Source organism: Opisthorchis viverrini (assembly GCF_000715545.1).
Source record: "Opisthorchis viverrini unplaced genomic scaffold opera_v5_397, whole genome shotgun sequence".
Taxonomy (NCBI): domain Eukaryota; kingdom Metazoa; phylum Platyhelminthes; class Trematoda; order Opisthorchiida; family Opisthorchiidae; genus Opisthorchis; species Opisthorchis viverrini.
This window is the reverse complement of record NW_008752051.1, coordinates 338,109-352,536: the sequence shown is the minus strand read 5'-3', so window position 1 is coordinate 352,536 and position 14,428 is coordinate 338,109. Positions and strand designations below refer to the sequence as shown.

The 14,428-nt window shown below is 40.6% G+C and overlaps 1 protein-coding gene across 1 annotated transcript; it reads left to right on the top strand.

Annotated features, from left to right (window-relative positions):
- Positions 1–8,491: 8,491 nt before the first annotated feature.
- T265_10666 (hypothetical protein) lies at positions 8,492–9,450 on the top strand (the record flags this gene model as incomplete). The annotated part of the gene is made up of 4 exons (XM_009177117.1): positions 8,492–8,514; positions 8,618–8,749; positions 8,837–9,074; positions 9,331–9,450. 4 exons carry the CDS (start codon positions 8,492–8,494, stop codon positions 9,448–9,450), a joined length of 513 nt encoding a protein of 170 aa, XP_009175381.1.
- Positions 9,451–14,428: the final 4,978 nt, after the last annotated feature.

The following is a 14,428-nucleotide window of genomic DNA, read 5'->3' as shown; positions in this document are numbered from 1 at the left end:
TTTAATGAATAAAATGATTGTCACGTTCGCAAAATCTTGGAACCGCACGACACCTGCCTCAAGGGCAGTATTAAAATCCACATTTGTTTTGATTCTCAGTGTACGCAAACGTCATGTTTGAATCGTGACTACATGAGACAAAACAGATTCACAAAGTGGCGCTTTTTCTTCAGCTATGTGTAGTTTTGACAGAACAGAACACCGAACAAAGACTGAGAATATACTGTTCAGAATAGGCCGGTTGGTAACCTGCTAAGCGCTCAATAAAAACATCCCGTCAGCCCAAAACTATACACATTATTAGAAAATATTCATAACAACATACCTCCATATGCAAACTGGTATAGAGAAGAAACCGATTACCTGATACGATAACACAAAACGTAATTGCCTTCTTGCAGTTGAAGACGGAATGAATTGACAACTTTATAACAGGTCAGTTTACGTTTTTAAAGGATGAACGGTTTTCGAATCCTGTTGTTTTTGCCAAATTGATTTATTCGCCCACTATGTCAATGAATATAGTTCAAGTGTATTCATTTGCATCAGAACGGATTTACTTCAGCGATCAGCAGGAGTTGACGCGGTCGGTTCCCATTAAAATGTCTATCCATTCAACAGTAAAAGAAAAAAAACAAGTTTTATTAAAAAATGGCGCCAAAAAAGAGCACAACAAATCACTGGCGTGTAAAACCATCTGGCAAATAAAATCAAACAACAAAGAAGCATCAACGTTTCAACACAAGATTACACACTTCACAAAAATTAAGGCTCGATCAACGTATTTGGTGATTCGAGAAAGTTTATACCGTCACTTCAAGAAAGCCAGTTTAGATTTCATCTCATGCTCTAATGCTAGCCAGGATCATATCAGTAAAATACGCAAGCGTATTTCTTGTGCCTACAGAGTTTTTGAAAACCCATATCATTGAAATAATTCGGCCTACGACGGTTGAGCGGATGTGCATGGGGTCAGGTTGGACGAAGTTCTCCTCATTGTGTTTGGTGGCTTTTTCTGGGCTACGCGTGGTGCTTTGATCAAAACCAACAAAGTAAACCTGTGATTAATTTGAACGTGCGTTTCCACATTTGTACCCAAGTGTATTGGAAAAAAATGTAAATCGTGAAAATACAATCGACTTTTTTGGCTATCCGTAGGATAGATTTTAAAGAAAATTTGAACAGCACGGCCATTTAACTCAAGACGAGAGGCCCTTGAATTCCACTCACATAAAAAAATCGTAATGTTTTCAATTGAGTATATTCCGAAGCGTTTGATGTAAAGCGTTGCAAGCATACATATATTGTATGAGTTTCTCTTCAGTTATTCATTTTCTGTTTAGATCACATGACTACTTAGTAAACGGTTTGCAGGACAAACAAAGGCCAGTTATTTATTGTTCATTGTATTTTCTAATTTCACAATTCACGTCAAGCACGCTCAGGGCATAAACTTTCTACAATCATCAACTACGGAATAGATTTGCAGCTTAAAACATTTTATCTGCGTGTTATTGATTTACACAACACTTGAATTTATAAGCAAAGAGGTATAAATTGGTTCGATGAAACCTACGTATTAATAATAATCGATTTATGCTTTTTTATTATTGTAGTATCGTAATGATGACACATGTATTTTAATGTAAACAACAGTAGTGTCATCACAATGGCCATCATGCGATGTAAAATAATTGATATTAAATGATAAGAAGCAGATATATGTGCGAAATGCGTTGTAAGCAAGCAGCAAGTGAGAATTGTCCTGCAATGTGTGATAGCTCAAGTGATGTGTGTGCTCATAATTTTCTAGTGTGTTCTGAGTTTTTCATTTGTGAATCGGGACTGTGTAGTTTCTGCGTGCGCGGTTTTGTGCCAAAATGTATGGACTCTACAGTGCGCGCCCCTGAAAAATCAAAATAATGTGCAACAATATATTCGAAAAAAATTATTTATCCTAAACGCAGTATCTTTTGGGCCATACAACGCTGTACATTTATATATATATATATATATATATATATATCCAACAGATGAATGCTGAGAACTTCATCGCAGTCCAATGATTGGTAGTTAAATGCTAGCAACAAAGAAGGGGATACATAAAGTTCGGCAGCGCTGACGGTTGAAATTAAGCATAATTCACAGCGACACGAAAGAGTTAATATCCGACATTTTTGGCACTTTAGAGTAGCTTGTCAAAGAAGATTGTAGGTGCTATGCAAGTTTCATTAATTGGGCTTGGTATCGTGACTGTTCACAAAAATAATTAATACATCTTCTGGACTGTATAATACTGATTCCGTTGTCCGTCGTTCTTGTTCGTGTGCACAGGTGACCACTCAGTTACTTTATGTTTACAAACGAATTTCGTCTCTCAGGGTAACTTCGTGGAGTCACATTTTATATTGGCAAATGGAGAAAAGTTTGTCTTAATGATGGTTGGTTTTGCTTATCAGTTTTTACCGGTTATTAGGTGAGTTCGCTAACCGGAAAGGTAGAAAGTTTCGTAGCATCATCCGGGGAAATTTAACTTTGCGGCATCTGCAAAGGAACAGAAAAAAATGTTTTCTACGGAAAACATTAACGACCCTTCAAAGCGACCGTGCATTAAGCTGTTGTTGCTATTTACAGAAGCACTCGAGTAGTATCCCGATTTAATCAAAATCAGTGACCAAAAGAGTTGATTATCTTCTTCTACGCAATAGCTATTTTCTGTTTGTTGCCTTTTATTTCCTATCAACCCTACACCAAATACCAAACAGAAGCCCAAGGTTTCGGATCCAATCACACTACAAATCGGGATCTTACCTCATAACAAATTGGGCTAGGAGGAGATTTGAATGTTATTAGGATCACTTAGAAAGTATCACTAATAGACCATTCAACTGTTGGCGGGAGAAATCCAAGTGTGTATAACCTTTTGCAGCACGGGAAAGCTCTTTTACTGTTCAAGTTATTGCTTTTGCATACAAATGAATGCAAATTGGGTCAACAGTGTAACAGGTTCCAATTTACTTGTTCCCTGAGTGTCACAAAATAACGATTTTTATTTCACAAAATGGTTTAAAACGCTTTCTGGTCACAAATTTCATCGTATTGCGGGGACAATAAAGGTGTACCATACACGTTGCCAGAAGCCAACATTGTTTATTTCAGTCACCAAACCTGGATTCATTTGGTTACCCACAAATGAATGTGGGCGGCGACAGACCATACACAGAGAGGCTCTTTTCATCAACGTTCTTTCGCGGACAGAATAAAGTGTGAATGGAAACGTATTCAAGGGGAACCTCATATGACCTAATTTAACTTACATGTAACGAAACATTTGATGAATAGTTCCATTCAGATGCTGCAAAATCCTTATTCTGTCCTTCGAAGCTGAATGCGCAAACTCTACCGCAGTGGATCACGAGGAGCAGTAATGAAAGACACAAGTAATATTAAGGTCATTGTGAGTGGTAAAGTGTATACACCTCATATTTTCGAGGAAAATTCTAAACACAATCACTGCAAGTGCATGTGTAACGGACTAAACACCTCAACTTAGAAATACGGTTCACTGTCCCGAGTTTTAGTAACAGAATTAACGCTTAGCTTGCCAAGATGCTGTTGCACATTATGCCTAATATTTGTCCACCGACGTAGTCGACAGTTGGTAACGTCCGTCATAGCACTTGCAGTTTGTTGTCTCCAATCGTTGCTCCCTCAACAAGTTTTCGCTTGTCCAATAAAATATTCCAGGTATCGGTGTGTTACTTTGCGCTCCGTCTTCTGCGGGAAAAGGATTCAGGCAACCAGACTGTTGTGGCTTCCATGGAACGAAATCACGTAAGCTCCCATGAAAAACTTGCTCTCGGTCAGCAGATATTGAACCTTACATTCCAAAACGCAGCTTGAAGGATTCGGTGGCGTTTTGGTAAACATCTTCAACTCCGCTGCAAATCACTTAGGTTTTGCGTCCGATTTTTCCTGAATTGTTTGCCTAAATTTTGCGAATATTCCTATGGAGTCTCTGGATGATTTTCTGCAATCGAAACGCTTCTACAATTTTTATATCGCACTTGCAACCAAAAGCAACGTTACGGGTCAAATCCATTGTATATCGCCTTCCGCAATCACGCATAATACTTAAAATATATGTTATGTAATAATATATACTGCTAACTTAGACAGTCTATGTAGTCACGCAGACTGCAACTAATCGTCACTAGTCCTATGCACACACTAAAACTGTTCGGTATCTCCGTTTGTGGGTATACAATGCACAGCAATCAGTACCCCACATTATGTCAGACCAATATGGGGCTTTTCAATACCGATGTCTCTAGTGTCCCCAAGAATGAATTTATAAGATCACTTATTTATCCACTCTCCAGATGTAATCGTGATTACTAGATGGCTCTTTGCAACAAAGCACATTTTCTGAACCCGCGAAAAAACACCGGGAAGCAGTATGGAACCAGAACAATTCTTACTGATTTTGCATAATATCAGTATATGGGCCATTTTTCGGCTGCAAAATGGTTTGCGCAAACAAACCTTCGGTCATTGCAGGTAAACGTGTTCTTCCTGAGAAGACAGGAATTATGTATTTGTCCTTTTATATGAAATATGGGCATATTTACGTGAAACGTGGGGAAATATAGCAGAAAAGTATTAACCTTTGACGATAGTGTAAATCTCTTGAGGTATTACACAGGAATATTTGCGTGTGGTGTCTTTTGGAGATAAAAGAATAATATTTTCCAGGTAACGGCACAGTTGGGCTCCGAAATCAAAATATTAAGAATTCGTTTTTCGATGATGCAGTTAATTCAATTAGTCATAATTCTGCATTATTTGTGTACAAAAATAGGAACGTTCAGTATGAATCGGGAAACGTTTACCTGTAGATATGTCCCGGATGAATTTTGAGTTCCTTGACCGAAAGCTGGACCAGTTATTTCCGTCTGAAAAACAAATTGAATACAAACGAAAACTGAACACAAACCTTGTTCCGAATGTGTTCTAATCTCACACTTGGCGCCGTTTCGTCGACAAGCATGTAAGAGGTTTTCGTTATGGGTAAGTTTTAACCGTTTTTAAGACAAAGAACTCTGATTTTAACCTGGTTTAACGGTTTCAACGAAGTACATCTCTTCGCATTTACCCACGTTTTAAGCCAAATTATTAAATTCCAGTGTAACAAATGCAATATCGAACATTTAACAGCTGGATGCAGAACCACAATCTATCAAATAATAAGACCACATTAAAAATTTACAGATTCGTCTGTATATTATATACGGCACCGATGGTTAGGTGTGTTTGTATAAATGTCATCGTTTTATTTGAGACCTCTGGATTGCGCCAAAAAGTGATAGTCGTGAAAATCTTTTGGAAATTGTACATTTTCCAGACTGGCGTTTTAGCGATCCAGGTAGTACGTAGAATTTACCAAGATTAACGCGTATAAGGACTTAAACTTTGAGATTTGCTTACGGACAGAAAATTCAAGGATTGCTCAAATTCAGTCCAGCTTTCTTAACGTAAGTTTGTTTTGACGATTTCCGCCTATTGCATTATTTAGAGAATTGTAATTATACACAATAAGTATATGCGTGCTCCATCCTGTCGTTTTCTTGCACCTTCAATAGAGCGCGTACTCGAAAAAATGAATCAAATTTTGATGGGATCAGATAGACTATAGTTTACCTTGGTCCAATGCCATCCTGTATAATACTGTCAGTTTTCTTTGTACTCACTTCATCCGTCGTTGTATGTGAGACGCCACATCATTGTCGTACAATAAGGTAATCTCCACCCGGTGGCCGAAAACTCTCTTATATTGATTAAGATTCAAACATCATCCATACCCATGTGCATCATTGTTTGGCCTGTTTCTGCATCAATTTTGCGGTGTATGAAACCCTCGAGAATTTATATAGTGGGCCTTTGTCTAATCCTAATACACAAATACACGTACTCCCTTGAATAAACCGGAGGCAATCCTTCAGCTGAAATGACAATACAATAGTTGGAGCGGTGAACCAAAAATCAACGTGGTTTTGAATCGGGTGACATTAGACTACCGTATGGTGATGTGTTGGGTATGTTCAAACTTTGGATTTATATGAACACAACAATACAGCACCGGCACATTGCTATCACTGTTGTTTACCAAATGTTTGGAAAATATGCAGCCTTCCCCAATGATTGGATGGATGCTCTGTGTTACACATTAAAACGGTTCACTATGGAGTATGGGTGTGTCGCACAATCGGGTTGTTACGCTTGCATCTCCGCGCCGTAATAAAAACAGCAGCAAGGAACTAAGCACGGTGCATTATGGGGCCTACGATTTCACGCAAGGGTAAGGCACCATAGATAATTCTGAGTTTTATGCCAAATGGATAACGCCCGAGCACCCTGATAACGCACAGTTTGCTTGAAAATTTGCCGTTCACTCGAGCTGTTTCCAAAAACTGACCTGTGAGTCATAAATGACTCCGAATGGGGTGGTGTCTTCTATGCCCAACTCAGAGTGGCGTAAACAGAGAGGTGGCCAACCCTTGACTTGGCAGAGGACTACGAACGAGATTACGAAACGCTTGGGTGCTGTCGGTGCTAATCGCCCTCCAGGATATGGACCGCCTGATCCTCAATGTGCCTGTTTGGAGACACTACAAAATATGGCCGTCAACCAAAATCAGGGGCGTTCTTGCTGTCAGTTTCTATCAAGCTTGCCTGAGTAAATGTCTGGAGGTGTAGGCACCTCGAAATGATTGTGATAAGCTAGAACTAAGTGTTTTCCCGTCCATCTTTATTCTTTTCTTCACAATAAGTCTTTCAAATAAACCATGATTGTACGGCAGTGTAGCCTCGGTGTTAAAAACTGATACCATGCAGTAGATGATGACGATAATATATACTTGATTAATATGTCTTTATTTAGGCCTATTTGCACTTGCTACCTTGGCCACAATTCTGCGTAAAACTGAAACTCTTCGGTGGCGGACCACACCACATTGTGGTGCTTGATTGCTTAGCCTCTTTGCTCCGAGTATGGAACAAAAAAGCTAGCAGAGACAGATTATTCGTCAACCTGCCACTGTAGAAATGACACATACGATGATCGACAACAACTGTGATCATCCGTGCTTATGTTCAGCTGATCTGTGATCGCTCATTTTATGAGCAACAGCTTCACGAGGATTGCGGAGTCGTGATTTTGGAAAATAGGAGATTGAGTAACCCAAAACGAGGACACATTAATTTGCCCACGCTGAATGTTCCTTTTGGGAGTAAAATAGCTGAATTTGTTTTGTTTTGAACAAGGGAATTTTTCTTTTTTATTGTTTTACAAGGCTGTAATGTAGGCCGCAAAAAGTAAGTGCATGGCAGCATGATGTGACGGTTAATTATATGCTGTGATCTGGTGATTATCCTGTCATAATTGCTAGGGGTATGCAACGGCGGTCTAACTGTGACCGCCGGTCACCAACGGATGCAGTAGGGATCGCTGTAGTTGCATTTTTTTGAAAACTCAACCGGAATTTGCAACACGATAGTAGAATCACACTTGATTTTTCCGTCCATGGAAGAGAATGTGTTTTAGGCCCACAGAATGTAGAACCTATCAACCAATGAAGTAACAATGACAGTGTGCCCAACTGGTGTTCTGTGCTATTGCAAGCTAGAAAATAAAAGAGCCATTGGTCAACTATGTTGCGTGTTCGAACTTGGATTGGTTCTCAGTTAGAGTGGCACGATTGCGTCTAGCAGAAAAAGCCAGGAATCCGTAGTTGCATATCATTGAGATTCTAGTCTTTGCAAATGAAGGTGGCGAAATGGGTTTCAGTAGCTTTGTTTGCTCTGACCACGCAGGCTTTCGAGCAAGTTCTATACATGCGCCGATTTGTCATAATAATTTTACAACAGAGTGGATCTTTACTACCGTGGCAAAGGGCCACTTCGTGAGAAGCGAAATATTATGTACGCGGATCTACTCATTACACAACGGGTATATCTGTAATTTGCTTCATCGACAAGGTTTGAAGAGTGGCCTATTTGCACATTTGTCACTTGGCACACCTGCACAAAACTTTTGTGCCATTGTTGACACAACTCTGGATACCACTGTGGTCCTATCCCGGGAATCGCAGCATGCTGGCTGGGATGAAAAAAGCAAATATGATAAGAGCGTTCCAACGTCGCTCCGAGAAGCTCAGCCTAGGTACAGCTTAAAAACTATTACCACAACGATTGCAAACGACGTCTTCAAAGTTGGTTCAACTGTAGTCCAGTGAGTTTCTTTATTTAATAGCTCAACGGAATTCCCCCTGTTATGGTGACGTTTGCTCTGCTTTAAAGCTACTACGACCGATTGAAAATACCTGTCTTGGGTGATGGCTATTTGGGTTTGGGACACCCATCAGCCAGAAGGAGATTAGGCGATTCCTACATTCTCAATGTATTAGCAGGACAGCAGCTGATATAGTACAAGATGTTCACTCTACTTTGTGTATGGTATGTTACATAATTCGTCCCGCTGATTCGATGAAAAATCAGTGCATAAAGTTTTTCAGTTCTCTCATTGGTGATGCGAAAATAGTCTTTTTTCTTTTCGTAGTCCAAACCATCGCAACGATTTCGAACCTGACGCTCAAGTTGTGTTTGGTTCTCATCACAGAATTTACCCGGAAGACTTTCACATGGTAACCGCAGATGTCAGTCATGGAGGTTGGAAGATTGAAGTACTTGGGTAAGTACGCAAAGCGCCAAATGAACAAACTAAAACGCCGGAACAAGACACGTATTTACTTATTCCAAACTTTCATCTCACTCCTAGTCTCAGTACACATACAGGACGGATTTCCTCGATAAGATTTACTGCAACGCTTGACAGCACCACCTGGTTGAACAAAGCTATTGTGGGTTGCGCGAATCAAATTAACGCTGCATTAGGAGCCACGTTATCCGGAAATGTGTACGTCGTTGACTGTAACCGAATACCCCGTTTACCTACCCTCGTCATCAGTTTGCCAGGGACAGACCTGAATCTTCTCCCCGAACAGTATGTTCAAAAAGTAAGTGCAGCGTTTTGAAGGTCGTATCGCACGGTGTGAATGGGAAGCACGCAGACTGACCGAGTGCAAATTTTTGTAGCTCAGACGCAGCTGCTTGCAAGCAAAAAGCTGATTTGTTAAACTGCCTGATATGTGTCATTCGCCCTAACCTGTGACCTACATTCACACATGATTGGCTGTTGTGTTACCTAGTAAAACAGGTAGTTTATTCTGAATCTAGTGAAAAATAGGAAATTTAATTCAATTTTCTCATCAGGATACGACGCAAGGACGGACACAGTGTTTCAGTTCGATCGTTTCGGATCCAGCAATAAGAAATGAAGACATGATACTGGGAATGTCTTTCATGGAACACTTTTTGTCAATGTTTGACTAAGCAGCGAAAAAGTTGGATTCAACCGTGGGTCTGCTGAGTTTCTGTGTAGTATTCTCACATTCGGACGCTTTTTCATGCCAATACAGATGCTTCTGTATGTTTCTACATCTGTTATTTTTGATATCGGAAGACAAATAATAGTCAGCGCACTTCGGTTCTCATCATACTAGTAGAAAACACATTGTCTAGTATGAACTTAGAGAGAGGATTTCGGTAAACGTCGGTTCAATCCTTGGTTTCCAGCAAAAGAACTTTATTCGGTTCAAATATTTAATAGTTCGACCTCTCGCGGCATGTGTGCACAAACTTTATCTGCGGGATTTGTAGTGTCTGTCACTTTTAATGATTGTCTTAAATCTTTAAGCTGGAATGAAATCACTATTTGACCCGATTGGTACACACCATTGATACACGGCTGCCTTAGTGCTAAAGCTCTCAATGCCCTATTCAGGGAATCATCTAATTATGCAAAGGGGGCAGTAGGTATGTTGCATGGGGAGGCAGATTTCGACCGTTTTCCATTTTATTCGTGGTCCGGCATGATTGGCTTTCATTTCATCCATGATCGTGAAAATGAATGTGTAACGCAGTGGACCCGAAAGGCATGTGAACTTCAGATACCAGCCTCGATCGCATTAGGTGATCTGTACTCACGGTCGTGTGAGCATAGGTTACGAATCCGCCATTCCAGCATTTCTTGTCTCGTGATGTTCTTGTCTTTCATATTTTTGCAAAGAAAATGCAGAGATTGGTCTACAGAAGGAGATTCTTTTAAAAAACATTCATTTTCAAGCAAATTACGTTTTCGGGAGAGATCACGTGGAACCCAGATGAATCCCCCTTTATTGGGGAGAACTCTGCCTACATGAGGAGCCGCAACAATTGCGAGCCCGGTCATCAGTTGTCAAAGAATTTCCGGCATTTTTATGAGTAATGTATTACGTCTATACTTGGTTCTAATAATTTTATTTTCTAATATTTTTAATAATCTTTCCAAACATCTCAATGAGCGGTGCATTCGAGTATTGCTGGAATCCTCCTATTCCAGCAACTCTACTGGTAAAACTTTGCTACGATTAGCCAATTGATCCAGCTTCACTTATAGCTATACAACGGACGATTGTTTTCTGGTTCTATATTAGATAGTGCGGTCAACGTGGGTTGTGGTGCGCCAGTGATCTAGAAAGCCAGACCTATCACGCAATCTTATTAAGTCAAAATGATAAGGGGATCTACAAACAGTGGGAAATTATTAGGGACCTTGCGGTTTCCTGGCAATCCCTGGTGAGATAAAAAATGAAGTATTTTCGTTTGGCTTGAAGCTTATGCTTTCATTGAGGGAAGTGTGCGGACAAAATAGTTTCAGTTATAATTAAAGACGGTGACGTAGGAGGATGTAGAATTATATCACTGAGACGTTAGGCCCAAAATGTGTTTAGATCAAATCAGACTCAAACAAAGATCTAATTATCCATTTCGTCGGCACCTGAATCCATAATCCCGAATCATTTGAATATGACACAAATGCTTGGGTTGGTGTGGCGAAAGTACCAGTTCCCAGCATCACCAACCCCAACAGAAATGTGAAAAAAAGAATGCATGTGCTTTTGAGCTGATTAAATTACACGCGGCTAGTTTGTTTAATCGCAGATTCCGGCTGGCATATCTCCCTCAGGTAGGAATAAAAATGGGTTAGCCCGCAATGAGAATGGGCTCATAAACATTAAATTCTCATCATCATCATCATCATTGCACAAATTCAGATGTAGGAAGTGCTGGCAGCTGCCGCAAACTGGTCCATCGATAATTATGAGAGGTGAGATAAACTGATGAGATAGTGCGTTAATATAGGACTGCTAGTGGGCTTCCAAATGAAAAGACTGGTAAGGATCCATGCAATTAAAACAATAAATTGGACACCCGGCCTTAATTGGAGGCGCGACTGGCACATGTCCACTCATGTGGGGCTCCCAAGTAGGAAGGAAATATTACCTTCCCCCAGATGTTCGGGAATGATACAGCTGCCTAGGTAGAAGAAATTGTGTACCATGTCAAGTAGCTCATCTGCAGGCATGTGGCTAGGGTTCAAGCCTACTTGGTCTTGATATTTGCAGACGTGAAGTGCATGCCAAACTGCGTGAGAGAATTATTTGGATTATTTAATATTCTCTGCGTTATCAAGGCATCAGATTCAATAGTGGCTATGCCGTCCGCGTAATCAATATCCAAGGGCGGATTTTCTGGGAGGTTATCGAGTCCAGACTGGAGTAGAATGTTCCATAATCGTTGAGGAAGTTGAATACTAGATGTCAACGTTTGCATTCATGTCGAACACCGCCTAATGCGGTGAGCTTAGGTGATAGCTTCCCGGAGAATTTCACACAGCAGCGGGGTTTGGCATAAAGCGCCTGATGGATGGTCGAGAATTTATGGGGGTCACCTATGCTTCGTTGCTTGAAGTACGTAGAGAAAAATGCAACTAATTTATCAAGCAACACAAACATTGATGAGTGCGGGAAGCAGTGTCGCGGTTCCAGGGTGGGCTAGGGGGTGGAGATGTGATCCATGAAACTTTAGTTAAAAGTTATTACTGGCTGAAAACGGTAATTGATCAGCGACTAGGAATGGCATTAGACCAACCGCCCAAATTTGATTTCAGATCACCAAATTAAGCAATTATATCGCCCGCATATGTCACAGCGTCAGTGCCTCTCTCTTGACAAGCGAGCTAAAATAACTTCCGTCCTAGAAAAATCCCGCTCAGCATGAAAGCTGCACCCCGAACAGTCAAAAGCTGACAGACGGGAAGAGCTTTACAAGACGGAAGCGTTGGATCTAATCGGACGGGATAAATGGATTGTGCAACGACGACTCTTCAGTGAGATCTAATCTGGTCAGGCCTATACAGATCCAAGGTTTGTGCAAAATGCATGTCACAAATCACCCTTCTGGACCGACGAACACACGGGGAGAAAAATCCGAAGACCCCAAATTCGCGCTGGGCTCTCTGAGATGCATAATAATTCGTGGGTCTTGCTAGTGTCTTTGTGGATAGATTGTGCATCAGTTTGAATGGCTACAAGGTTTCTTCATTGCGTTTTTTGCCAGTTGGACATAGAGTACGGACGCTGAAAGCTCCTTTATAGGAAGAAGTGAATGGGAACTTGAATGCATTGTTTTTATCGTTGATCCGCAGGGATTAGCACAAGTCTCTCCGGCCAGTTTAAAAAACGCCTGCATTTGTTATATAAAGGAGTTGAGGAGTAACATTGTTGAACACAGAATTTTGTCATCCAATAACACACCCCGTTAATCAGGCCTCGGAGAGTGTTTGTTCAAAGTTTCCCGCTTTGAGACTATGGCTGAAACGCCTGACCCACAAGGCAATAATAAATGTAAGGGGGACCCTATACGTTGCCTAAAAATTCTGAACCGTGATTCACCGGACGGATGATATATTGGGCCAAATATACACGCTTGAAAGAGTGAGCTTCTAGTTAAAGATTGTATGCAGTGTTCAATAATGGACTGTATAAAGTGACCACAGTGACATACATGAAGACTGTTGCGTTGGTGGAACAGTTATGTGAATAAACGCAGTGTGGTTTTAACCCCGCATTACTCTCGGGTTTAGTTTGGAGCTACGTCAAACCTTATTCGTAAACTACTTTTACTCACACAGCACTCACTTTTCTGGTGGATTTTAAAACTCTTCTTTTATTTTATGTAAAGAACTGAGCCCTGACAAAAAAGTAAATTTTGAGGCTGTAAAAACGTTTTTGGAATTATGGTCGTGAATCACCAATCGCAGAAGATCAACCATAACCACACAAATGCCATCAGATTCAAGACGATGTTAGTTTAGAGACATGCACGTTCGTCAAACCAATTTGTTGATCAGTGCTCTGCCAACGCAGAAAGCTGGCGCGCAATATCTTACAAATCTCCGAGCAAACCCTCTGAATATTCCACACATGTTTGTGACTTCAGTGGAAATAGTCAGGAAGAGTCCACGCAGCCAATGGAGCATATCAATAGGCTGTTAACGTTTCAAGCATTTTCACAATCAATGCATTTCCGGGAACTCAAGACGTTACGCAAACAGCTACCGTATGTATATTTTCTTTTACAATTATCTAAGCAGCAACATACATAATAACTATGTGAGTGTCATTCCTCACATACAGGAAATCTAACGTTTTTGGTGATCTGCTTCCTATAAGGTTTATCTGATTGAGTTAAGTAATTTTAAGATGATTCACATGGCTCACTGTCTTAACAGGAAAACAACAGCAATCCACGTTTGAAGTTTATTCTTCCAGTCACTTGGAGAGCTGACGAATTAAAGGCCATGAAGTACCCATTCATAAAATGAAGATGAGCGTCCGTAGGAATTTTCCAGAACAAGTTAGACCTAAACGACAATGAATACATAACACAACACTGCTTAGTGTCGTAACATCTAAATTCCGTTACTTGGACCCTGAGTAATTTGTGAAACAATAAATCCCGCTTCACGCTTTCGTCCGCTAATTTTATTGGATAAATGAATGGATGAATCGACAAGTTTGGATGTTGCCAAGTTAAGCTTTGCTTCACGCTTTGTGAATGTTGTTCCTTCATTATATCAGAATGTGGGATTTGTGTTCACCTGTTTTTCAGTGGTATCTCCCACGTTATGCATCTCGAAATGCTCCCGAAAATGACACCATTAGGATACATTGAACATTGCCTAAACCATCTGGTGCTACACCAACCTATGATGAAGAATCTTTGGTCTCCCTCAGTAGCGTAATCAGCGAGGGTACCGTGCAACTGGCTTGTATAAGAATTTGCCCACCAAACTTTTCAACTGATTGCGTCCGGCGATCACGAACAAGTGACTGTATCAAAACTGCAGGCAAAAGAAACCCATAAATTGAACCTAACCGACATAACAGCTATCAATAACGCATTAGATCGGGCGAATATAGGAACC